Here is a 26627-nt window from a genome sequence, read left to right on the forward strand (position 1 = left end):
GAATGAAGGCCTGTGCCGAGTGCAGTGAGCATGAGAGCCTGACCCTGGGCCCGGCTCTCCCTGACTGGCTGCTGCCTCCTCCTGCAGAAAGTCTTCTTTCCATCTGCCTGTCTTGCCATCCCCTGGGGGAACAAACCAGTGAACATGCTCCGCACCCTGACTCTTGGTTCAGCATGTGCCACCTTCTTCTGGATGAGAACTTGGGCTCCAGGTCCTTGCTTCCTTCTGGGCCCACTATGGAAGCTGCATTTGGCCTCCTTTACTCAGGCATTAGTGGCCCAAGCACAAGGCCTTTGCCCATGGTGTGGGGAGGAGCCAGAACCCTGTAGACCTCTCCAGGTTCTCTTGTTTCTGTTCCCTTGGCCTGCTCTCCTGTGACACTTGACTGGGGCTGGAGGTCAGGAGCCTGGAGAGCTGGCTGACTTGCCCTCCACCCCCAAATCCATGTCTTCTGAGGGTGTGCCCCTTCCTCCCCTTGCATAGGAATTTGCCTTTCTGCTGGTGGGAGAGCGGTTGTCTGTGTAGGTGTTGGTCTCCTGCTCAGAGGGAGCCTCCAGAAAAGGGCTCTTTTTCAGTGGCCTGGGGTGAGGCCTGGGACCCTGGCAGGTAAAACCTAGGAAGTTACTCTCCTTCAGGCTTGTTCCTTCAGGGCATTTAAATTTCCTGTTGTTCATCCCAGGACCCTACCTCTTGATAATAACAAGTCAGTGTCTTTGTGTCTTTCTCTCTCTCCTATTACTTCTGGCCTTAAGACACCTCCCTTCACCTCACCCCATCCCAGCAAGGAAAGAGAGGAATCGCACATGCTGATACTGCGGCTGCAGGAAACAGTGCTGGGCTAACATTTATCAAAGGGCCTGGAAGGTCCGGGAGTCAGAGGAGCTGGAGCTCCCTGCCCCTCCTTTGCAGGGTTTCTGCCTGGCTCCTCCCTGCCCTTCCTGGCCCGAGGAACCAGTAGCCTTTGAGAGTCTCCTTGACAACAGAATGGATAAGTTAAAAATAACTTTGTGCTGGGTCTTGTGTGTGTGTGTGCGCGCACATGCGCATGTAACTGTGTGTGAATGATGCACACAGGCACATGCCCTCTCGCCTGCTGTGCTCAATCAAGCTCAGCCCCTGTGGCTTCTGGATGCTCCCGGAAAGCCTCTGTGGAGAGGCCTCCATGAAGCTCAGGCTCTCTCAAGTTGAAGCCCCTTGGTTTAGGGGTCGCCTAGATAATCTCAGCATCCTTACCTCATTTTACTGATTGTTGCAGACGGGTGTGGGTGATAATGTTAAGATAAAGAATGGAAAGCCCTGGCCTGTGTGGCTCAATTGGTTTGGTGTCGTCTGGTGCACCCAAAGATTGCTGGTTCTATGCCTGGTCAGGGCACATGCCTGGGTTTTGGGCTTGATCACCAGTGGGGGCTTGCAGGACGCAGTCTATCAATGTGAAATTAATGTTTCTCCCCCCTCTCCCTTCCCCATTTCCCCTTCCTCCTTTCCCCTTCTCCCTCTCTCTTCCTCTTTCTAAAAAATAAAAAAGATAAAGAATGGAAAGCTGTTCGGAATGCCTCCATCTTCATTCAGTCTACCTGGAAAGGGATAATTTTGGGGGTGCTGCTATGTTTCGGAACTTCTCGGGGTGGTAGAATAGGACACAGCCTTGGGTGGGAGTTTGGTTGTATCTCTTTAGTGAACCCCCCGCAGGTAAAGAGGGCCCTTTCTGGGCCCCTTTTATAAGATGAGGACAGTGAAGCACAGAGGCACTTGCGTGACTTGTCCAGAGCCACCTGGCTCAGCTTTGGCAAAGTAAGGAGCAGTGCCCCCGTCATCAGAAGCTATAGCTCTTTCCCTCAGATCCAAATGGCAAGACCACCTCTATAGGTCCTGTACTAAAACCAGGTGTCTCTTGTGTGAGTAATCTTGTACTAAAGGACTTCTGTTTTGTGGTGTTATCACAGTTGTAACTTAATTTAGAAATAGCTGTTTCCGTGAGGGCAGGGGCTGGGTATCTCTTTACTATGCTTGGAATTAACTCTTCACTTCCTCCTTCCATCCATTAGTATTTTTCTGTGTGCCAGGCATGGGGATGTCATGAGAACAAGGCATCTTGGTTCCCATAGGGAGCAATAGACAGAGAGATCTCCTTCTAAGCCCCTACTGTGTGGCCAGTGCCAAGAGGGAGAAGGTATGGGGTTAGACGGAATGACTAGGGTAGGGCTGCGGTTAGAGAAGGCTGGGAGAACACATTAGTGACACAAAGTACTTAAATCTGAGATGCATAAAAAATTTCTACAAAGCAATAAAAAGGAAGGCAGAAAACTCAGTAGAAAACTAGCCAGTGACTTGACAGACACTTCACAAAAGAAGATATCCAAGTGGCCAGCAAACATATCATTGAAATGATGCTCTATTTCATATATTTACTAATTTGGGAAATTCAAATTTCCGTAATTCAAACTTAAATATGTTTGTATACTTATATAACAAAATCTTTGAAGATGTGGTAAAACATCCTTTTGCCATTTCTAATTTACTTTGTTTTGAATTTCTTACTGAAAAAATAAAATGGCTTCCAAGATGCTTAAATAAGAGGAAATCTAGTGGGATGAACAAATTCAAGTCAGAAGACCTGGGTTAATAGATTTGGGGCCAGCTGTGGAGCTCCTCAGAGCCCGGCTCTTCATCTATAAATAGAGATCTTCCTCTGTTTCTTCCCTTCCTCCCAGACCTGCTCTGAGGTTCACAGGTATGGGGAACACTCTAAAAACTGTGAAGGGCTATACAAATACGATGTGGTATTGTTACTGTCTAATTCTATGTGATTCGATTTCTCCACATCTTCTCACAGCAACTATTCTAAATTTCCTTAAGAATTAAAAGTTCTAAAAAAAAAAAAAAAAAGAATTAAAAGTTCTGAGTAGTAGGATCAGGAATGAGGCCCCGATGAAATCTAGTCACAGCCCCCTTTTGCATTCTTTGGGTACAATGGAGTCCCTCCTCCCCTCTTTTTTTTTTTTTTTTTTTTAATATATCTTTATTGATTTCAGGGAGAGGAGAGAGGGAGAGAGAGATAGAAACATCAATGATGAGTCATTGATTGGCTGCCTCTTGCACGCCCCTGACTGGGGATCAAGCCCGCAACCCGGGCATGTGCCCTGACCAGGAATCGAACCCCGATTGCCTGGATCCTAGGTCGATGCTCAACCGCTGAGCCACGCCTGGCCAGGCTCCCCTCTTCTGGACTGTTCCCTGCCAGGCATTGGGGATCGAGTCAAGTGGGGCTGTTGCTCATCCCCAGGCGCAGATGCATGTCTCTCTCGAAGTAGAGAGCAGGCCGCCTTGGCATATGTCAGGACATGTCGTGGTCACTATGAGTCCCATCTGTTATGTCACCTGACTGTGCCCGGTCCTCAGGCCCAGCTTGGGTCTTTGCCCAGATCTCCTGTAACAGGCGTTCTTCTCAGTATCCTACTCAGCATTGTTGACCTTTTTCTCGTCTGTTTTTCTGCTTTGTAGGAGTCCGAGCAAGAAGTAAAGGTAGATGGAGAGACTGCTTCAGACAGTGAGAGCCGAGCAGAAGCTGCTCCCCCGGTAACCTCTGCAGACGATACCCCAGAGGTCCTCAACAGGGCCCTTTCCAACTTGTCTTCAAGGTAAACTGGCTTAATGATGCAGGTGCTTGTAGGGGGCCTTGCTGTGTGTCCAAGTGCCATGGAGGACCCAGGCCCCTCATGGAGCTCCCAGTCTGTGGTGGGAATCTACTCTGTCAGAGTGTGCGGGGCAGGCCTGCCCACTGGCATTGCCACAGTTCCCCTGCTTCTGCCAAGGGCTTCATTGAGCATCATCTTACAGCAATTGCGAGCACAGCCTGGAGGGGTCTGGCAGTTGAAGGATGCTATAGGAGGAAGAAGGGTGGACAACAGGGGAGAGGGCAAGGTCACTAACACAGCACATGTGGAGAAAGGGTCCCTGGGGCTTGTGACTGGGCTACTTTTCACAGAGGAGCCCAAGTTTCCAGTTCAAAGTTTAGTTTTCCCTCTCCAACAAATGTCCATTGTGGACATTTAAAAATTCTCCTGGAAGGACTGAGAAGCATCTTAATTAGGTGAATCCAGGGTTGAAATTCTGGTCTCTTGAGACTCTGGTTCCTTCAACACAAACTATAAGACCCCAAAACATTATCTAAAACTGTTTCTAGTGTTTCTATGTGTGGTTCCCACACACGTGTCCCTGTGAAAGGTGGTATTATGCAGAGGTTCAGGGCATGGGTTCCAGAGCCAGGATTCCAATCCCAGCTTAACCACTTCACAACTGGTAGTTGAGGGCCAAATGAATTAATATATGTTAAGTCCTTATAAAGCTGCTGGGTGCGTATTTGTGATAATTGTTATTATCACTGTTTATATTGTTATCACCACAGCAATGCAGGAATAGAGCAATGAGGCATTGGCTCTGATGGCCTTGCCCTGCTCCCACCAGCATGTTGCTAGTTTGTCTGTCCAGATGAAGGAGGTGCTCCTGGAAAGGACTGACCTCAGGCCCTCTCCTCCCAGGAAGAGCCGCCCTCCTTGGGTTTATGCTTCAGTTCTTTCTGGGCTCCTAATGTGCTTTCTCCTTCCCTCCTCTCTAAGATGGAAGAACTGGTGGGTGAGAGGCATCCTGACTTTGGCCATGATTGCATTTTTCTTCATCATCATTTACCTGGGACCAATGGTTTTAATGATAATTGTAAGTGCCATTTGCATGCTATTTTAGTTGTGCCTTCAGTTTTTCATGCAGGATTGGGCACCTGAAGTTCCAGGTGCTGGGTTAGTTCTGGGAATCATTTGGAGTCCAGGCTCCACAGAACATTTCTTTCTTAGAATATCTGAGACTGCTCACTTTTTAGCAGCCAAGTGCAGGGACATTGGCCTAGGCCAGTTGTATGTGGCTAAAGATGCCTCTTTTAAAATTTGATTTTATTATTTCAACTGTTTGATTATACTGTGACCCCTGCTGTGACTTTGATTCTTGGTTTTGTTTATTGTTTTCCTGGGGCCTTACTCATAGTCTTAGGCCTTTCATTAAGAAATACCAGTCCACAGTGCTTTTCCCTTAGTCCTAGTGTCATTGACAAGGTTAAATCACTAACAACTGACTGCAGAGCATAGATGTTGGGGCTTTTCAAGTATTTGTATTCAAAGTCAAAGGGGGAAGAAACTGATTGAGTCCTGGGAGGTTCTAGAATACAAAGTCAATTTAAACTTCAGGAGCATGTATTTATTGTGAGAAATTGGATCTCTTGTGTGTGACATAAAAGGCTACATTGCCATGTGAGTTGGTATGAGAGAGAAAAGAGCTGAGCTCTTGTAAGACTGACATTTTTCTTAAATACAGCGGTTTTTCTTGAAGGCCTATGGCATGTTGGTTTCTGTTTCCAAAGATCATATCAAGTGTTCTAATTCTTGTGTGTCCTGCAGGTGATGTGTGTTCAGATAAAGTGTTTCCATGAGATTATCACCATTGGCTACAATGTCTACCACTCCTATGACCTACCCTGGTTCAGGACCCTCAGCTGGTAAGCTCTCCAGCCCCATAGAACCTATATCAGCTTTAGATGATAAGTGTTTTGGTGGCAGCTGTTTACAGCGATGGCAGGTGGGAGGGAGTGACGGCCCTGGGCCTGCATATTTCCTAGGCCAGACCACATGGCCAGCCTGGGAGGGGTCTTTAGTAGTTATCAGGAATCGAATCTTCCTCAGAAGAAAGCAGACCGGCTGATGTGCTATAGAAGTAGATGCTGGGGAGACAGATGTCATATTAGGTTGGGCGGGGTTTTATGAAGAAAATGGTGTTTGTACAGTGAGTGAAGAAAGGTGAGTGAAGGGGTTGCTCCAGGCAGGGAATGGATGCGAGCAAAGCAGACAGGCAACAGAGCCGGAGCGAGCAACTGTCCCGATGAGCACTCGGCGCTCCTGCTGGGGAGGGTAGAAATAAGACCAGAGGCAGGATGAGGCGTGGTTAGGAGCGTTACCTTATGATTTGAGTGTTCTTAGGTTAGGTATAGAAACTCTGCGAAAGGGGCAGAAACGACACCCCAGGTTTGTGATAAATGGAGGCTGAGTGAAAGCTGCCACAAGCTTCTCACCTGCAATGTCACTAGAGAACAGAGGGGTCTTAAGGGTTGGGGGGCTGCTTTCCTGGCCCTCTCCTCGGGGTTTTCGGACAGCTTCACTGTAAAGGACAGGCTGCATGTGCTCCCCACCACAACGACCTGTCTTCATTTACAGGTACTTTCTACTGTGTGTAAATTATTTCTTCTATGGTGAAACGGTGACGGATTATTTCTTCACTTTGGTCCAGAGAGAGGAGCCTTTGCGGATTCTCAGCAAATACCACCGGTTCATCTCCTTTACTCTCTACCTAATAGGTATGCGTTGAATGACTCACAAGTTCTTGTATCTGTTTTTTTTTGTGTGTCTGCTGAGTAGGAGTTGGGGAGTTTCTTGGTTAACGTAAAGTTTTGATGATGTTAACTCTGTGCAGGGGAGCAGAGCCGAGGGCTTTGCCTTACATACGCTCTAGCAACTCTCTATTAAGAGAATTAAGACTGAGGGGCTGTGTGGGTGTGGGGACTGCAGTCTGTGCCACCTGTCCCTGTGTTCCAGCCTCCATTGGAGGACAGCACAGCATAGTCCTGTCATGAGTCTCCTGTTGGCAGAGATTCTGCGATGTGACCAAAACAAAAACCACCTGTTTTTTTTTCAACACGGATCACTTAGATTTATTGAAATATGGAAATATAAAAGTATTACATTATTTGAGAGGAAGTCTAGAAAGCAGGTTACAAAAGAATCCATATTTTTATACATTCATACCTATGATTTTGCATAAACAAAATTCTAAAAGGATATAAAGTTAAAATTGTATACAGAAAAACCACCTGTTTTCATAACTTACATGTAAAATCAGGCAGCCATCTTTAGAAGCATCTTCTTAGGAGACTGCCTTGGAGGACAGACATTTCAGTGCAGTGGAAATTTTACTGATTTGGATTTTCAAAGACTCTGTGACCTCAGTGCGGCCAAGAGCTTACTCTTTCTGAGTCTCAGTGAGCTCTTTTATAATCTAGAGCTAAAACTGGATTTACTGTGAGGATTAAGTCAGATATGTTAAAACTTGATAAACAGTGAGGTGCTGGTCAATCTAAACACAGTTCAGACTGTACACTAGTTCTGATAATGCTAGTGTTTTTCATAATTGCCTTCAAAGCTTGTTTGAGGCACCTGAGAAAGTTGTCCTGACCTCAATTTGTCTGAGCTATATATATCTTTTAAATCCTTACCTGAGGATATTTTTTCCATTGCTTTTCAGAGAGAGTATGGGCGGGGGGGAGAGACAGAGACAGACATTGATGTGAGAGAGACACATCGATTGGTTGCCTCACTGCCAACCAGGGCCAGGGATTGAACCTGCAATCAAGGTATGTGTCCTTGGCTGGAATTGAACCTGGGACCCTTCAGTCCATGGGCTGACACTCTAACCACTGAGCCAAACCGGCTAGGGCTGTCTGACCTATTTTTGATCAGCTCTGTGAATGACACCTGGGCACTAAGATACACAATCCACTGCTAAGGGGTCTGCAGACATTATATTCAGAGAGCACTCCTCAGACCCTGAAAGCAGCACCCCAGCGGGAGGTCAGGGGTGTCTGGAAAAGAGGCATGCTCTCTTCTGGGCAGAACTGTTTTTGACAGCCCAGCACACTTAATTGATAAAAGTCCTGTTCCTTCCTGGAGAAGTGGGTGGAGGCTACAGGTATTTTTTGCCACCATATGCGTCAGTATGAGAGAGGGGCAAGGGTGGCCTCTACCCCATACCTGGTAGATCCTCCCTTCACCAGACCCCTTCATTGGGACAGGGGTCACAAAACTTTTCCTTAAAAGTCCAGATAATGAGTATTTTAGGCTTTGGAGGCCCAGGGTCTCTGTTGTTGCTTCCCAGTCTGCCTTTGTAACATAAAAGCAACCACAAACAATATGTAAACAACTGGGTATAGCTGTGTTTCAATAAAATTTTAGCTATAAAATCAGGCAGCTGGCCTGACTTGTTTGCTTGCCCCTGCTCTTGGGTCAAAATATTCTTATCTGGTGAACAGCAGCCTAAATTGAGTGTAGTCTCCAAGATTTAAAGATAGTGCCTTCCTTTGATTGTCTTGAAGGAGTCATTTTTTCCCTTCTCATTGCTATCTGAAGAACTAGTTCGTGTCTTCCTTGCTCCTCCCCTATCCGGGGTTTGGGATTGTATACTGGTTAGCTGCTGCCAGGAAGTTAGCCAAAGGATCACAGTCGCGATCATGTACACAGCTAAAGGAAATGACTAGAACAGAGGTAAATGCAGAATGTGATTCATTTTGCCCTTTCTCCTCCCTCCTCAAACCAGGATTCTGCATGTTTGTATTGAGTCTGGTCAAGAAGCATTACCGCCTGCAGTTCTACATGGTAAGGGAAGTTGTGTGTGTGTGTGAATTCTTGGTTTAAATGAAGTTCTGCAGAAACTCAACAGGCTTCTCATCGTTTCTGTGAGGTATCAAAACTCGAGTCCAGTCTGTTCTGTATGTATCTGAAATTCAGAGCATGAAAGAAGAGGGCCCTTTTAAGTTTAGCAGCTGTACGTTCACTTAGACTGAATCATTGTTACTTAATTTACATCCTGAGCAATCTCTCCGCTTGGTCCTGAAGAAGTGGGCTCTAGGTGAGGCTCAAGGTGATACTGTCACTGGAAAGAAACCAAGACCGAGGCAGGTCTGCCCTGGCACAGCCTGGAATGTTTGGGTTCTTGACTTCATGTAGGAAAGATTGCATAATGCAAGTCCCAGTGATTTTGAGAGTACAGTTATTAAAGTTGGGGACAGTGAAACAAAGGAAGGACTTAAGACAGAAGAGGCAAGATCATAGCAACAGGAGTGAGCCTTTGTTGCCTAGATGCAAGAAAGGAAATCACAGTAACAGAAGTGGCAGAAGTGAGCCATACTGGGCTGCGTGGACTCAGGAAAGGAAGTCACAGTAACAAGTGAATCACCCTGAGCTGCATGGGACCAGGAAACAAGTTACAGAGGCAAAAGGAGGGCCCTTGGAGATAGGTTCAGGGGGTTAGCCCTGGACAAGCTGCCACTACCCACTGTTCCTTGGTTGCAAATCTCCTGGGGACCTTTAGAGCTTAGAAGAAAGAAAGCAAAAGTACACACCTGAGGAAAAAAGGGGTGCAGGCATGCTCAAGGGAGAGAACACACTGAGTCCTTTGTCTTAAAGAGTTTTTATCAGTTTTCTGTAGATGGGAATTTTAGGGAAGGTCTCAGGGGAGGGTCTCAAAAGAATAGTCAACAATTCCAGATGTGTTCTTTAATATGCTGATGCACCAAAATAAGCTTATAAGGGATTTGGGGATCATTCTCTAGTCAGCTTCACTGCTTTACTTTCATCTTGGATTTATCTGGCTCTAATTGTTTTGTTTTTTGTTATTCTCCTGACTTCATCTGTTCTTGGGTTTGACTGGCCCTAATGGCACCATCTGGGTCTCTGTTATCTATCTCCTTGACTAGGGTGATTTAAACTACTCACTCTCTGGTTGAGGAGGAGAGGTGTAAACCATTTGCTCCTAAGTGTCCTCGCTTAGGGAAGATAAGATCTTGTGGTTTGTTAGCAGGCCTTGCTTAACATTGCTTAGCCTTGTTTAACTACCTGTCTCAATTTCCCTCATTCCACTTGCCAAGGAATTTCCTACTTTGTTACTATCCTGCCTCAGCACCTCAGTCATTGTTCACAGATATCTTACATCACTTTCTCAGCTTGAAAATATTCCTTTTCTGAGTGCCCTAAACACTCATTAAGTACTTGGAAGTACCCAGGCTTTCAGAGCACAGAAGGACGTACTCACTAGTGAGCCCTGTGGTCCTGACTTGATGGACCTGTAGATGGGGGACAGAATTTCTCCCAGAGGCCTGTTCTGTACCTTTTCACTTCTAATAAGGTGCAGAAGCAGATATCTTTCCTACCTGTTTGTTAGCAATTTTCTATTTGGCATTGACTGTTCTTTGTAGTTCCTTTCAAGGTAAACTGATACGTAAAGTTGAGTCTTTTTCTTCTTTTGCAGTTTGGCTGGACTCATGTTACGTTACTGATTGTTGTCACCCAGTCACATCTCGTTATCCACAACTTGTTTGAGGGAATGATCTGGTGAGTGATGACAGTGAGGGAATTTTCCCTTTTACTCTGTGTGTGTTTCTCATGTACAGGTGCCTTACCTTCTAAACCAGTGATTCTCACCTTGTGCTACATCAGAATCCCTTGTAAGGCTGGTTACAATGCAGATTGCTGGGCCCCACCTCTGAGTTTCTGCTTCAGTACATCTGAGGTGGAGCTTGAGAATTTGAATTTCTAGTACATTCCCAGGTGATGCTAGTGTTGCTGGTCAGGACCTACACTTTGAGAATCACGGTTCTAGACTAACAGGTACAAGGATATTTAAAGACTCAAAGACAGTATAACTGTATGGCAACAAATTTGAAATCCTAGAGGAAATTTTAATGATTTCCTCGCAAAATTTAAACTACTAAATGTCATGAAGAAGAAAACTTGAATAGCTCAATAACTGTAGAACTGACACTTGAATGAGAACCCACACCTGAAAAAAGAAAGGAACAATGATAACAGCTGAGTTTTATCGAACTCTTAATACTAAAGTTGATAAGCATGGGGAGGGAGAAGCAAGAATGATAAACTGATTTCTTTTATGATATAGATAAACCATTTGAAATAAGCTGGTAGCAAATGGAATCTGGCAATGTGTCAAAAGAATGTATACAGTCATGTGCTGTTGCTTAAGAACGATTTGATCAATGACAATCTGTATATCGTGGTGGTTACAATGGAGCTGAAAAATTCCTATTGCCTAGAGAAGTAGCGTGATGCATTACACAAATACTCTCCACTGTGTTAAAATTGCCTACAGTATTCAGTACAGTAATATATTGTACAGATTTGTAGCCTAGGAGCTGTAGGGGAACAGAGTGTGTCAGCCCCTAATATCTCTACTTGGCATAAGGATTATTTTAGGCTGGTTAATTTTAAGAAAAATCAGACTTTGGAGAAGCTCTGAAAAGCTACTAGAAGTTACCCTTTGTAAAATACTTTTACATTTGTAAAGGAAATCTGCATTTGTAAGTATCTCCCTGCTGTACCTGGGAGAGGGAGATGACCTTGTTTTTACAAACCATTATCAAAGCAGAAGAGAATGGACTGCAAACAGCGTTACCCATGTTTGCTTTGCTCTCCCTGATAACCTATAACCAACTCCCCCCACCTCCAGTATCTTCTTTTGTCTTCAGCTGAAGATGCTATTTAATGTGGTGGTTTCAGCCATTTTGGCCAGTTACTCAATTTTCCTGGTATATATGTTTTTAAACTTTTGTCTTTCTTTTATTAATCTTTCTTTTATTACAGGGATGTGTCTGCCAAAAGCCCAGAAGGGTAGGGGGAAAATTATTTTTCCTCCCTACAGAGCAATAGGCTATAGCCTAGGTGTATAGCAGTCTATCCCATCTAGGTTTGTGCAAGTGCACTCTGTGATGTTTGCACAAGGACACAATCACCTAACAATACATTTCTCAGAATGCTTTCCCCATAGTTAAGCTGCACATGACTGTATTGTTAGATTTTATTCCAAAGTGCAGCAATTTTTTTAGCAGCGGTGAGAACGGCACCAGGTGTTAGACTGGTGGAGTCAGACTGGACCTGGTTCAGCGACCTCGGTCCTGGGGTTCTGGCTAGGAAGGAATTCAGAGCCAAGACCTAAACTGTGAGAGAAGTTTATTTAGAAAGTCACAGAGGTAGAAGAAGTGAGTGGTAGAAGAAATGGGCTCAGAAAACAAGTTACAGAGGCAAAAGAAGGGCCCTTGGAACTTAGGAGAGAGAAGGGTAAAGGTAACATGCCTGGGGAGAAAGAGAAGGGAGAGTGGCTGTGTCCTCTGTCCTAAAGGCTTTTAAGGGTGGGGATTATAGGGGAGGGTCTCAACAGAATATTCATCAGCTTTCTAGGTGTGGCCTTTCAGGGCCAGGGTCTCCACTGATTGGTTGGCACCAGGGCAGGGGGGTCATTAGTCACTGCAGCTGGTCCAGATGTCAGCCATGGTGTCACTTGTCTGGTTTTGCTGCTTTTCTGGGCTGGAGCAGAAATACAACTGAGGCCTAGATGTATTTGATTTGGGTCAGAACCTCATTGTCCTGGGGGCTTAATGCTTAAGGGTTATTCTCCTTTTCCTAGTTCCTCCTCTAAGGGGGTCTACCACCGGACTAGCAAGAGGCCAGGGGAGGAAAGGTCAAAGGAGGGTCCCAACTGCAGGACCAGCCATAAGAAAGGTTAGGGCATCTAAACCAAGTGACCAGTGATGTGCTAGGGGAAGAAAGGTTACCCTGGGGGGGGTGAGGACCTTGTTTTGTCAGGTTTGCCCATTGAGCACCCCAGGCTTTCCACCCTGGTGACCTTCTGTACCTGGCCCATCGTCTTTGCTCTGCTCGTGTCTGTCCAACTGCCTACCACAGTTTCAACAGGAAATCTGTCAGCATTGATAGAAATTAGCGGGCTGATTGAAGAAGCTGGATGGTCTTAGTGAAGAGGTGGCGCCTATCCTAGCGTGTATCAGAGAGGTACTAGAGTATTGCTGGTAAGACCCAAGACTGGGCTTTGGTTGCCAGATCTTAGAATGAGGGTATCCTATTCCCCACCTCCTGAGGAATAAGTTCGTAAATACATGTAAAGTGCTTAGAACAGAGACTAGCTCATATAAACGTTATAGGTGTTACAGTTAAACAATTATAATGGAATTGGGGTCCTGCAGCTCCTCCCCTTCTCTCAGAGTTTCTCTTAGGTGTTTCTTAACAGTGGCACATGCGAAGTCCTCATCTTTAGGACCAGATGTGCCACTTGCTTCTACAGTGCGCCATACAGTATTAAAATCTCCAGTTACTGGCTTTCAGACTCAGCCTACAGGACTTAATTACAGTTGTAGAGCAGAGAGTATGTGCTAGAAGCCTCCACAGAGTGAATGTTGTGGGGGTTGGGAGAATACAGACACTCTAACTCCCACCCTAAGTGACTGTCAGAGAGTGGAGAGTGAGGAGAGGAGGGCGATGGTACAAGTGTGGAAACTGCCCCCGTTTTCATGATGGGGTGACCAGACCAGCGGGGAGAGGCAGAGAAGAAATCTAGCTATGTGTGTGGATGGTGGTTTTGCCGTCAGGGTAGTCCTAGGGAAAGGTTGGGCTTACTAGATAGAGCTCCTGTAGTATAGAGTTTAAAATAAAAAGCCAGTTATGAAATAGACATAAAGTATACTGCTTATTAGAGTTATGGAGGCAACTACTAGAAGAAAATCAGGAATGATTAGAAGTGGCTACTTTGGGGAGTGGAGATAGGATGGGAGAAACAAGGAAAACTTACGTTCTTTTTTTCCTTTACAGTTTAAAGTTGTATTATTGTGTAGACAATTACTTTATAATGACAAAAGAATAAATGGCATTTAATAGAATGTCACTTTCATTTATTCACTAATCTTCAGTAAACATTTGAATGCCTGCTACCTGCCAGGTACTAGGAAGGGCTTGTTCGGTATTTTATTTTTTTAAAAGTTATTTCTGACCTGCCTGGGTGGCTCAGTTGGTTGGAGCATCTCCCATACACCAAAAGGTGGTGAGTTTGATTCCCAGTCAGGGCACATACCCAGGTTTCAGGTTTGATTCCAGTCGGGCATCTGCAGGAGGAAGCCAATTAGTGTTTCTTTCTCTCTCTCCGCCCCCTCGTCCTCTCTCTAAAATCAATAATAATAATAATAATAAATCTCTTTAAAATATTAACTTAAAATGTTATTTCTTAATGGGTAACAAGTACTCTATGAGTTATTTTGGTACTGGAATTTATGAATGGTATTATATTATCTTGGTAGAGTTGATCCTTTGGTTTATTTTCTAGGTTCATTGTCCCCATTTCTTGTGTGATCTGTAATGACATCATGGCCTATATGTTTGGCTTCTTCTTTGGTCGGACACCACTCATCAAGGTAAATGGATCACCCTAATATGAAATATTACCATGAGGGGAGGGTGATGCTCTTAATACAAGTAGGTCAGCTTGGGAGACCGGAGATCTGGCTAGTGTGTGTGTACGTTTTCATGTCATCCTGGAGAAAGGCAGGTACTAAATTTGTTTTAAGAGAAAAACCAAAGGAAAACATTGATAGTTACCCACAGGGAAAAAAAAGCTAATAAAATATTTTTATAGACTGTATAAGCACACTTTGGGGACTTCCATCTGAATTTGAGTATTGCTACTTAATTAGTATACTGTTTTATAATATAGTTAAATGACTTGAATGACCAATGAAGAAGAAAGGAAACTGAGGGAAATCAGGCAGGGAACAAAGAAACCAACCATGGAGGTATTTTAGAAGGTGAGGTGGTTAACAGAGAGAGGTTTATAACAAGTATTCATTGTCCCAGTGCCTGAGATATCAAAATGCCCTTTGCTAAGAACTTGTTCTCTGTCCACAGCTGTCGCCGAAGAAGACCTGGGAAGGCTTCATTGGGGGCTTCTTTGCTACTGTGCTCTTTGGCCTTTTGGTAGGTAGTGGCTCCCAGCTGGGTGGGTGAGTGACAGAGACCAGGCCTCACACCCATCTTCAAAGACTGTCCAGGGCTAGAGAGCAACTTGTACTTCTCTCTTGCCGAGGCATGCAGCACTCAGCAGGTGGCACTCTTGTCCAGGCATTTGATATTTCAAGGTTGGGGTGATTGGCACAGGGGAGTAAGGGATGGGGTGAGATATGCCACTCCAGCCCAGATTTTCTCCTTTGAGTTCCCTGCCTGGAGGTGGATGATCTTCCAGCTCTTTCAAGAGCACCATTCCCTGCTCTGACCTCAGGCTAGTCTCCCCTTTGCAGTGTTGTCCATCTGTCCTTCAGTGCCAGCTCCTTTACTTGACTGCTCTTCAGCCTTCTTTTTCCTGGCTGCCTGCCTCTCTCTGTACCATTCCCCCACCTTCTGCCTCCAGTGAGCACCAAGTTAAGAGATCCTGAGAAAATGGACTGTAGCTCTCCCAGGTGGGGAGAAACTTCTTACAGTTCCTTCGCCACATTCCTCAGGTCTTCCCTAAATTCAATCTGGACGTGGGTATTTGTGTGTAACCTAAACCTCTGATTCAGGGCGTGGCTTGCAGTTAGAGGGTGCTAGGCACTGTAAGGGATTTGGCTAGACCAGGTGTCTTCTGCCCAGGCAGGATGGCCAAACTTGTCTCCTTGGCATGTCTCTCTCTGCTTCATCCTCAGCTGTCCTATGTGATGTCTGGGTACAGATGCTTTGTCTGCCCCGTGGAGTACAACAATGACACCAACAGTTTCACTGTGGACTGTGAGCCCTCAGACCTGTTTCGCCTGCATGAGTACAACATTCCTGAGGTGATCCAGTCGGTCATTGGCTGGGTATGTGCCACTCCCATGGAGCAAACTAACCTCAGTGGGCTAGTGACTGCAGGAGAGAGCTCCCTGTCCACCACTGCCTTCCCTCAAAAAAAGCCCCTCCGCTCCCAAAGCCGTAGGCCCCAGGATGAAGGAGAATTGTGCAGGTCAGTTCACAGTGAGGACAAGAAGAGGCTTCTTCCTGCCTCAGATCGTTAGGACCAGTGATTCTCAAAGTGTGCTTTGGGGTCCCTGAAGTTCTTCCAGGGGTCCCTGAGGTCACAACTATTTTTATAATACAGTGACATGATTTGCCTTGTTCATTTTGTTGACAAAAGCAGTGGTGGGTAAACCTGTTGGCGACCTAGCGTGGGTGACAGTGGTGGCACCAAACTGGACTGAATCATTGGACTCTTCATGCCACACGGTCGCAGTAAAAATAAGCCAGTTCCTCTTCAGGGTGTCTTTGGCAAAATAGTAAAATTATTAACTTGATTAAATTTTGACCCTTGAAAACACACCTTCTAATACTCTTTGTACCAAAATGAAAAGTATGCATGAAACACTTCTGCTAAATACTGAAGTACTTGATTACCTACAGGAAAAGCCCGTGGCACTTGCTTGACTTATGAACTGACCTAGCACCTTTTTTATAGACACATAATTTTCACTTGAAAAGAACTGAGAGATTACAGTGTTTCAGACTTGGATAAGTGACAGACCTTTTTCTTGAAAATGAATGAAGCAAGCCTGCCACTTCAAGGAAAACAGCTGTCACTAGTTGTTAACACTGATAAAATGTGGCTTTCATGGGAAAGGAGAATTTTAGAAAGTGTGTGCCTTCTATGAGCTTGACAGCTTCCTAATACTAAAGGACTTTCTGATGAGGTCTGTGCTGATTTTATTATATGACGTTTTGACATTGTATAGCTAGATATGTCTACATTTGGAAGGTTGATATAACTCAATGAACAATATTTTCGAAATGGCCAGTGCATGGGGTTACACAGTCAGGCATGGGTAAAAGATCCACTCAAACTGCCAGATAGATCAATGGATTTTAATTTAAGAGTACAAAACTTCATTGATAGGATTGCACCAAATTTTTAAGGAAGTACCATTTACCAGGTTCTCATTTGGTGTCAAAGAATGCCTATAATTATGTGAAAAGACAGTGGTAAAATACTCTTCCTTTTTTCAACTACATATCTGTGTAAGGCTGGATTTTCTTCATATACTTCAACCAGAACAATGTATCAAGAGACTGAATGTAGAATATCTTAATGTCTTCTATTAAGCCAGACATTAGAGATTAGAAAAAACCCAGTCTTCTTACTAGTTATGTTTTTTTGGAGGGGAATCTAGTTAGTTGCATAAAGAGTTATTTATGTTGACATGTAATAAGGCTGGGCCTGTGGGCATCTTGACTTTTACTTCATTTATTCTTCTCAGAAAATCGTCCGGATGTACCCCTTCCAGATTCACAGCATTGCACTCTCCACCTTCGCCTCACTCATTGGCCCCTTTGGAGGGTTCTTCGCAAGTGGATTCAAAAGAGCCTTTAAAATCAAAGTAGGAAAACCCTGTTCTCGGTTCCTCTCATCATTTCCCAGCCAGGCCCCTCCCTTCACCTGTCTTCTGCCTTCCCCTCCCCACCCGGTCAGCCACCACCCCCTTCAAAATACTAGGCTGTTAATGTGTGCTCTTTACCCATGCGCGGAATTTAGGGAGGTTACATACAAGACATTGTTTCCGGGAAAATTCAGTAGTTGGATTTTCCATTTATTGATTAATATCTTATATCTTTCTTTAAAAAAAACCATTTTGTAATTTAATAAGATCGTGTCCTATACTAGCCTCAGCATTTGAGTCAGTGCTTACTTCTTTGTTTCTCTCAGCTACTCAGGACAATAGTGGGACATTGAGGTGGGACCACAGGCCAGGGTTTGATCTTGGCTGAGCAAGGCTCACCAGTCCTTCTCCTGCTTCTAACAGGACTTTGCCAGTACTATTCCTGGCCATGGAGGCATCATGGATCGCTTCGACTGCCAGTATCTGATGGCCACCTTTGTCAATGTGTACATCGCCAGTTTTATCAGGTACAGTGCCTTTCCATCTGAACCAAGTTGGTGGATTTTTAAATAAGGTGAAATTCTAGAATTTTAGCCACATCTCAGTTTCATTGAAAAGCATCCCAAATATAAATACAGTTTTCCATTGCTACTATTTACTTATGGATTCCCCGAGGCCCCTCTGCCCCATTAGTAGAGAATCCAGAGGTGGGAGCAGGCACGAGGATAATCAGCCCTAGAAGTTGCTGGGCCCCCGTCAGTGTATCTTGTCACATTTTCTTCCAGGGGCCCGAACCCGAGCAAACTGATTCAGCAGTTCATGAACTTGCGGCCAGATCAGCAGCTGCACATCTTCAACACACTCAAGTCTCACCTGACCGACAAGGGGATGCTGACAGATGCCATGGAGGACTAGTAGGGGCCACGCAGGGCTGGAGAGCCAGAGCAGGACTGACGAGGGGGCGGGGCTCCAAGGCAAGCCCAGCTGGTGCAACTGAGACAATGACAAGGCTTCAACTCACTGTCTTTTTTTTTTTTTTTTAATTTTTTGGTAGAGTGTTTTTTATCTGTGGGTTTTTAAAAAATTCTGTACATGCAGTCTATGTTCTTATGATTTGGGTTGTGAGTAAACTACAGCTTTGAGTTGGAAAGAAGTCATGGGGGTGAAACCATTTGGGTTTTTTAAACTGAAGTTTTAAACCTGGAGGACAGTGTTGCCCAGCTCAGCAGGGGCTGCTTGGCGCTTCTAGTCTCATCTGTTGAAGTGGGCTCGATCAGGGAGTGGCTGTTCACCTGTGTCCAACCCCATCAGGACCCCTGTACCTGTCTTTGTACTACCCCTTTTCCCAGCAGGGAAGAGGCTCATGGCTTGGATGTGTTTACTGCTGGAGAGCTTTCATCTGGGCTGCTCTGTATTCGCTGCCCTGGAGCCCCAGGGGGTTTACCTTCTGTAGGCTGGAGGGACAAAGGCTTATTGATCAGATAAGCATTCTGTCCACAAGAAATCCTGTGGAACATGAGCTCTGCTTTATGACGTGGGTTCACCTTACTTCATCACAGACTAAAAAGTTTTCTTGAGAAAGCACGAAAAATTATTTATAATAGTCTGGTAAAAATAAACATACCACACTGTAATATTTCAAGTGTATGCAGTAGAATGTGCTGTAACTGAGCCCCTTTCTATGTATTTAGGCTCAGATGGCTCCTAGAGGGCAGTGAAGCTCACTGTGTCTTTTCAGGGACGATGGTGTTCATGTCTGTGCTGTATGCTGGTCGCTGCTGAATCCTTTCTGGGGGCTTTCCTGTTAGGGAGGGAGCAGAGGGCTTCTCCTTCATGCCCCTTTGCCTGACCGACCACCCACGTAGCTGCTGTGTTGTATATATATTACTCCTGAGACAAATGTGTATTGTGTATGTGTTTTAAAAATCACTTATTTCTTACAGTGATTTCAATTGTGCCATGACTTCTTCACCGAAACCACAAAGTCCTGCTTGAAACTTTGGAAAACCCAACCCCATTAGAGGTTTGACTCCTGAAGATTAAATGCACACTTTTATATAATGTGACCAGTTAAATGTAATTTGTATTTTACTAAGGGACCTTTTTTTTGTTTTTAAACTGTGATTTATTTTGTTTCCCTTTTTAATTATAGAGGTGAGGTTGACTTTGGGAAGGGGATACAGGAGAGAGAACTTGGTGCCCAAATATGTTCAGTTGTTCTGTGCCATGGTTGTTCTCATTGCCAAATGCGGTGTAACGGCTTTAGCACCAGGCTTGGTGCTGGTTTGTTTTGTTTCTGTTTAAATCAGCCTTCCTGCCTCCCAGGAAGCTCACACTCAACCCAGATCATGGGAGCGTCCAGCACAGGGCAGACCCTTTGATGCTTCAGCTTGCAGTCACTGCAAAACCTTCCCCATGCATGCAGCACTGCAGTGGCCTCTTTGTTCTGTACTTTTACTTCCATTTTAGCAATGGCTCTTCTTTTTCAGGTTCAGGTGCCCCTTAAAAAGAAAATGTGTTTTTGCGTGGGGTTTCAGTCCTGGCTGTGGACCCAGAGCAGGACAGGACATATCACTCTTTGGGTCCTTGTTTTCTGAGTGTCTTCTAATTCCAGTCTTCCATGATTCTGGCTGAGCAAGTTCATGTCACCAGTGGCAGTTGTGGGCAATGAGGCATGTCCTGGGCTCCCCAAAAACAAGTGTTTTCAGGCCTTTTCTAAATGTTTATCCTTAAGATGAGGCATTATCTCAGCAATGAATTAAACAGTGGAGGTAATCAGTAATGAATCTAGTTTTCTTATTGAAGAATGAACTTGGTCTCCTGAACCAAAGACAGAAAGGGACCTCATTTGTCTCCTATCACTTATTGTGGGCAAATGGTGGGGTGCTTGGGAGCAGGGAGTCTCGGCGGGAGCCCAGCAGCTGAGAGCCACTCATGAGTAGGGCTGCATTTGAGATCAGGGTGCCTGGCACATTCCTTTGTGGAAGTAGTCACTGATAGGGGCATCTCGAAGTCCTGGGGGTCCTGGGAAGGGTAAGGTGGTTGCTCACCAATGCTGCCAGCAAGGATGCCAGAGGGTCAGCTTGGGTTTTATTTTGTTGGGATTTCTCCACTTTCTTTCCAGTGAAATAAAAGGACTTTTCTAGTGGGGCCGTCTGGAGAGCAATGCTTCCCTGTGTCTGTGTAGCACAGTGTTTTTCTTTCTCCCATTTATTGACAATATTTCACCATTAAGATTCAAGAGACTATTTAAACATATACCTGTGCAGATCTTAATGGCGCAGCTTACTTCAGATCCATTTGTGTGTGTGTGAGAAATAAAACGTGACTGAAACTGCATGCCCTCCCTTGTCATGAACTCAGTTTCTCACTTTGCCCATGGCGCTGTGTCCCCCCCTGCTCTGTATTCACAAATACTGCGTAGTCCTGGTGTAGAGTTTGGTTTTGTTTTCCAGTGTGAATCCTGTACATCCTCACACCACCTCCTGAGGTACCTGGGGTGAGAGCCAGGAGCACCTTGCTGGTGAGGAAGTTGAGGGCCAGGGAGGGGAGAGCTTCCCCAGGGTCATGTGGTGGAGTCAAGTCTCCATCTTACTGTCCGCCTACCAGGACAAGAGCAGATTGTCCCCAGCACCACCGAAAGTGGTGAAAGTGCATCTGAAATTTTGTGCCATTTCTTCCCTAAAGCTTAGGAGGCCTGACCTGTGCACCAGGTTGGAGCTTGAGTTGCTGTTAGTTCGTAAGTAGTGACAGAAGGGAAGCTGATGAACAAGGGCATTACAGAAACAGGGCTCTTCTGCAGAGGGCTGAGTCTGGGCAGCCTCCCTGGTGAGTCCTTTTTTTTTTATTGACAGTATTACAGATGTCCCCCATTTTCCTCCCATTTGCCTCCCTCCACCCAGCCCCCACCTCACCCCAGGCCTTCCCCACACTATTGCCTGTCTGTGGGCTATGCGTATATGCATGTATGTTCTTTGGTTAATCTCTACCTGCTCCCCCACCCCACTCCCCTCTCAGATCTGTCAGTCTGTTCCATGCTTTCCTGCCTCTGGACCTATTTTGTTCATTGGTTTATTGTGTTCATTAGAATCCGCATATGAGTGAGATTCTGTGGTCTTGTCTTTCTCTTCCGGGCTTATTTTGCTTAGCTTAATACTCTGCAGGTCCTTCTATACTGTCTCAAAGGGTAAGAGATTCTTTTTTATAGCTGCATAGTATTCCATTGTGTAAATGTACCATAGCTTTTTTATCCACTCATCTACTGATGGGCACTTGGGCTGTTTCCAGATCTTGGCTATTGTAAATAATGCTGCTGTGAACATAGGGGTGCATATAGTCTTTCTGAGTGGTGTTTTGGGATTCTTAGGATATATTCTCAGAAATGAGATTGCTGGGTCAAACGGCAGTTCCATTTTTAATTTTTAGAGGAACCTGGTGTGTTCTTGTCACTGCTTACAGGTCTCCCAAGTCTTTTCCCTTTGTGTGGGCATGTGCCTCAACATCATAGAAGCACACACGTTTTACTCCTGAAAGTAAAACCCTCTAAGGCAGCCTGGGCCTTATTTATGTTTTTTATTTTTTGCCTGTTTCATACTCTGAACATTTTAGTAGCTATAGTATAACTGTATTTAAAAAATACAGTGTTGTACAATTCTATAATGTATGTTTGAAACTGGTGTCTCTTTCAGAAGGGGTGAAATGTAACTTTTAACCTTATACAAGTGGACTTTGAAACCATTTTGATGGTATTTATCTTTTCCCGCCGGCCTTCTTACCTGTAAGTTGACTTATGTTATGCAAGAAGATTCCAAAAATATGTCTTGAGGCAGACTAAGCTAACCCTGTGATCTGAATCTAAGCTAGTTGAGTCAGCTGGAGGCTGATTCGAATGGATCCTTGAGTTCAGATCTTCAGACTGTCAGTGAGTTCCCGGCAGGCCCAGGAGCATCCCTGCTGGTGACGGGTGGGTGGCTGGGGAGACGTGAATGACTCAGGACAAAGAGCATCACTGCCCAGGAAACTGTGCAGTGGCCTTGTTTCCTAAGAAGCCTGCCCAAGGTCAGTTTTGTAAGGGAGTGATTTTCATTACTCTACCAAATGTGATAGTTGTTGCTGGAACTTGTTCCTGCATCACCATTAACTTTTGTCTTTTGAAGTAACTCGCTCCTTGCCCACCTTATGATTATGTCCAAGGAAAGGGTGGCGTGGGGAGAGGCAATGTCACTTGTAACCAGAACCAGGGTTCCTGTTCTCCCAAAGTCAGGGTGGGGAGGAAAGGCTAAGAGGAGGATGTCCAGGTGACTATCGTGGACACAGCATAAGACAGTAACCTCAGGCAGTCTCTTAGTGCTGTCTGCAGCTGGAACAGACCGTCACTGAGGCAGTGGCCCAGGCTGAGCGCAGTGGTTAGGAAGACAGATGTTGGGGTCAAACTGCCTTGGGTCTGGGCAGGTTACTAAGTGCACCTCTGGCCCAGTTGGGTCTGATGACAGCACCTCCCTTGTGGGATTGTGAGGATTTTATGAGATAATGCATGTAAGCATTTAGCACAGTGCCTAGCACATAGTAAGTGCTCAATAAATGGTAGTTATTTTTGTTATACTCAGCTGGTAATTTGAATCCAAGTTGCTTAATGCCAGAGACTCGGTTCTCAGCCACTGCATTGCCACCTGCCCTGCACACAGGAAAGCGACTGCACTGTCCTTCTGAGAGAAGCAGTCCAACTTTAATATCCACCTACACTTCATTTAGAAGGCCAGCCTGACAAAAGGAAGGAGGGCGTGAGGACATTTTGAAATTCTCCATACTCAGCAGGAGTGGTTTGCCTGAGGTCTTGCCCACTTTCTGCTGCCCCTGGTCTGGACTTTCCATGGGGAAAGAGGCACTTTCCTCTTGCCAGTGGTACCTCTGCTCCATGGGCAGTGAGGGCCTCTGTGTGACTCGCTCAGGACCCCATTTCCTCCTCTGGCCAAGGGCCTTGCTCTGCACACACAGCTCAGGAACCTGCAGCAGTGCCCTGTAGGAGTGGACACTTTGGGCCTAGGAGAATGGAGAAAAGAGAAACCACCTCTGTAGCAAATTAGAATGCAGATGGAAAGCCTACAGCTCTGCCCACCCCCTTACAATGCAACAAGTCAGGGCCTTGTGTTCCATGCTTTTTTCAAAGTATTGACAGGATAGAAGCAGGTGACCACTGAGGACAGATGATGGGTGTTTCTGTTGGATTGAAGGTTAGCAAAGGATCACCTGGGTGACTCATGAATGGAGGGAGAACAGGCACTCGATTGAGTGAGAAATACTTAGTTTTCTGAAAGGAGACGGGGGAGTTGGGGGGAGTGTGTGAGGTGGAGGATTCACTTTGAAGGAATGGTGTTGACAGAGGACCCGTGAAATTCTCAGACCAATGGAATAGTAATAACTCGGAACTACCGGCTTGGCTGTGAACTGTTTGCTGGGTTTTAGTGGGGAATGAAGACCAGATCCAAAGGCCCATTGTGTTCACTGGCCTCTCCCCTTTGGTTAGTTAAGGAAGTCAGGGTTATGGCCGCGACTGGGAGAGCGTGATGAGGAGGTGTTTCATAAGCAGCTGCTGTGACGGGCTGATCCTGGGTTTGTCCTCTCGTCCTGCACTGGAGCTTGCTCCCTCAATCTTGCAGCTAATGGGCCTACGTAGCTCTTTATCTGCAGAGAAAAAGGCTCCCAACTGGGCAAGGGCCCCCTGACAGTGCCCCCCGCAGGGCTCTCCCCCCACTTGGGCAGGGCTGAGCCCTTTGCAGCCTCCTGAGGCATCCCTGTGTGTAGAGTTCAGAGGGTTCAGCTGGGTTGAGCCATCTGGTGATTCTGTCCCAAGTGAAACTGTTTGCTGGCATCATCCATCGCTGTCTCTCACCTTGACTGCCGGAATGCCTATGTTTCACCTCCATTAGGTTCCTGTCCTGGGTTTGCTGGCTCTGTGCCAAGGAGCACCAGACCAGAAAGGGAGTAAAGAGCATTTTCTAGCTGCTGTGCCCTTTGCCTGACGTGGTATTTCCCTAGATCCCTGTCCTTGTCCCACAGCCGACTTCTCTGCACCGTCCGGTCAGTGTTGGACAATACGTGTAGATTCTTTCCCACTGCAGTGTCAGAACATGATGGACTGTACCTTGGAAAGTATTTACCTTATTTATATACCTGAATGTTCCTATTACACAAATAAACATCTACTCAATTCTAGGTCCCGTGTGCTTTCTGATGGGGGGGGACAGTGCCAACTTGGATGAGGTGGGGGTTAGTATGTGGAACCAGCGTCACTTCCCAGGGTGCTGCCAACCATTAGAGACACCCTCTGCCCTTGGCCTTCACCACCTGCTCTCCTGGCTTTCCTCCTGCTTCCTTGGCTGCTGCTCCTCAGCCACCTTTCTGAGCGTCTCTTCTCCAGCCTGGCCCCAGGTGGTGGCATTCTGTCCGAGGCGCTCTTCCCGCACTGAGCGCTCTCCTGGCTGTTCTCACCACTCTCAGAGCTCCGATGACCACACTCACCTCCACGATTCCAGGTCCATGTCCTCAGCCCACACGTACCTACAAGGCCTCTTCACGTGGACTCCTAATGAGCAAACCCAAGCCTGGCCCTTTACCTACACCTGCCCCAATCAGGGTTCCTTCCTCCACCCCCCCCACCCCCCCCCCCCCTGTCTGCTCTGTTACGTAAGCCAGTCACTAGGAGTGAGCTCATCAGTAGCCAGGCCTGCCCCTCCCACCTTCATTCCCACTGCCAGCCTGGCACCTCTGCTAATCCACTTCTTACTCTATAGCCCGAGTGAGCTTTCTCCACTAGATGCTTTCCCATGGCCTTAGGTCAAAGTTTGTGAGTGAGTTTCCCCAGGCCTGCCCATTTAATGACCCCCACGCTTGAGGTCTGCCCTCTCAGCCACACGGGGTGCAAGCCCCTTCTTTGTTCCAGGGGCTCTGCCTGATCATTTCTCCTCCCCTCCCCTCCCTTCCCTGGCTCCCTCAGCCTGCCTAACTCCTGCCCACCTCATGGTCTACCCTGCAGTCAGCAGCACCTGCTCTGGGAGGACTTCGCTTTCCTGGCGAGACTGTGGGCCCTGGTGACTGGCCGAAGGAGCCCTGAGTCTGAAGTTCTGGGAGCCATTGGGCCAACCCTGCCCAGGCTAATGCTTGGGCCAGTGGGACCTCCAGATAGTTTGCCTTTTGGGGGCTCCAGCCTTTATGGTCCACAGGAACCCTAAACAGTGGGGCTTCTGAAATGAATTGCTTCCTAACACTCAAGGTGCTAGAAATACTGCGTTTACTTTCCTAAATCCAACAAAATCTGACTCCAAGCCATGGGTTTCCAGGGGTTGCTGAGGAGCCCAACGTTAATCATTTGCCCTGGCTGCCTGGTTCTCTCGTACCAGCAGCCGAGGGCCTGTGCGGTGCTGGAGAGGCGGTGGGGGCCCTGGGTTCCAGTCCACCTGTTGAAGTTTCTCGTCCAGGCTGGTGAGGTCCATACCTTCACTCTGAGGAGGTCCCTGTCAGTGGCATCAGGACCCACCTTCCCTCTATCTGGTGACCTACCTCAGGTCCTTGACTGTCTTCATGCATGCCACAAACGCCGTGGAGCTCTCTCTGTCCTTGGACACTGGAAACGCAGCAACAAATAAAGCCAACAGTCCGTGTGCTCACGGAGCTGCTTTTAGGAGAGGGTGGCGAGCGTGTGAAAAGCATGTTAGATGGGGGAAATTAACCAGGAGAGAACGGAGTGCTGCTGGGAGAGGTTGCATTTTTATTAAGAGGCCAATCAGGGGTGGCCTTGCTGCCAAGGTGACGTTTGGGCAAATGGACACACCCGAAGGAGGTGGGGTGGGGGTTCCAGGCTGGTGCACAGCAGGTGAGTGGGGAGGGGGCGGTGGTGGGCAATGAGGTGCCGGAGGGTGGGTAATTAAACAGGGCCAAGGCCATTGGCTTTTCCTCTGAGCAAGATGAGAAGCTGTAGGCTGTAGGCTTGATGCCCCTTTACTGTTAAGTAAACTTACTCACATTTCACCAATTATACCATTAGGGCTTTTCATAGAAAAATAATACATACAGTTTTGACTGGTACAGTTTGAGGGGCTCAGCATTGGTTTTGAGACCAGAACTCCCTACAGGCCCCCCCCCCCCCCAGGTTAAGACGGTGCCCAGCACAAAGGGGCAGTGCTGCCACTTGCCCAGCAGAGGGCAGCAGCGGGTCACAAGTGCAGGGCTTGGGGGAGACACATGCCTGGATGGAATCCTGACAACACTTAACTAGCTTTTGTGACCTTGAACAAAACAGCTGTTCAGCCTCTTCTATAAAATGGAGATAATTGAGAAAATACACAAAGTACTTGTCCAGCACCTAGCACCTACTAATCACTCACCAGAGACGTTTATTTGTAATATCACCTTGGTCAGAGAGGTGAATTTCTGCGGGGTGCAGGGAAAGGAGCTGGTGAACTCCAGGGAAGGCCGAGCCAGGGCTGGATACGGAAGGAAGGGAGGGGAACGAAAGTTATAACGGCTGAGTTTGCTTACCTTGGGGACCCCAAGGCCGATTGGAACTGAAATTCACACGGAAATGCTGCTG

General features: G+C 46.4%; 1 protein-coding gene across 1 annotated transcript in view; it reads left to right on the plus strand.

Annotated features, from left to right (window-relative positions):
• The window catches only part of CDS2 (CDP-diacylglycerol synthase 2), a 46181-nt gene extending 21928 nt beyond the window's left edge, over positions 1 to 24253 (plus strand). The window contains exons 2-13 of the mRNA XM_081149428.1: positions 3502 to 3638; positions 4617 to 4713; positions 5445 to 5542; positions 6255 to 6394; positions 8407 to 8465; positions 10117 to 10199; positions 13990 to 14077; positions 14568 to 14636; positions 15341 to 15493; positions 16922 to 17041; positions 17465 to 17568; positions 17827 to 24253. Coding sequence (XP_081005554.1) covers positions 3502 to 3638; positions 4617 to 4713; positions 5445 to 5542; positions 6255 to 6394; positions 8407 to 8465; positions 10117 to 10199; positions 13990 to 14077; positions 14568 to 14636; positions 15341 to 15493; positions 16922 to 17041; positions 17465 to 17568; positions 17827 to 17956 — 1278 coding nt within the window. The 3' untranslated portion in view covers positions 17957 to 24253. The remainder of the gene's footprint in view (positions 1 to 3501; positions 3639 to 4616; positions 4714 to 5444; positions 5543 to 6254; positions 6395 to 8406; positions 8466 to 10116; positions 10200 to 13989; positions 14078 to 14567; positions 14637 to 15340; positions 15494 to 16921; positions 17042 to 17464; positions 17569 to 17826) is intronic.
• Positions 24254 to 26627: the final 2374 nt, after the last annotated feature.

Source organism: Miniopterus schreibersii (genome assembly GCF_964146895.1).
Source record: "Miniopterus schreibersii genome assembly, chromosome: 10".
In the NCBI taxonomy this organism is placed as follows: domain Eukaryota; kingdom Metazoa; phylum Chordata; class Mammalia; order Chiroptera; family Miniopteridae; genus Miniopterus; species Miniopterus schreibersii.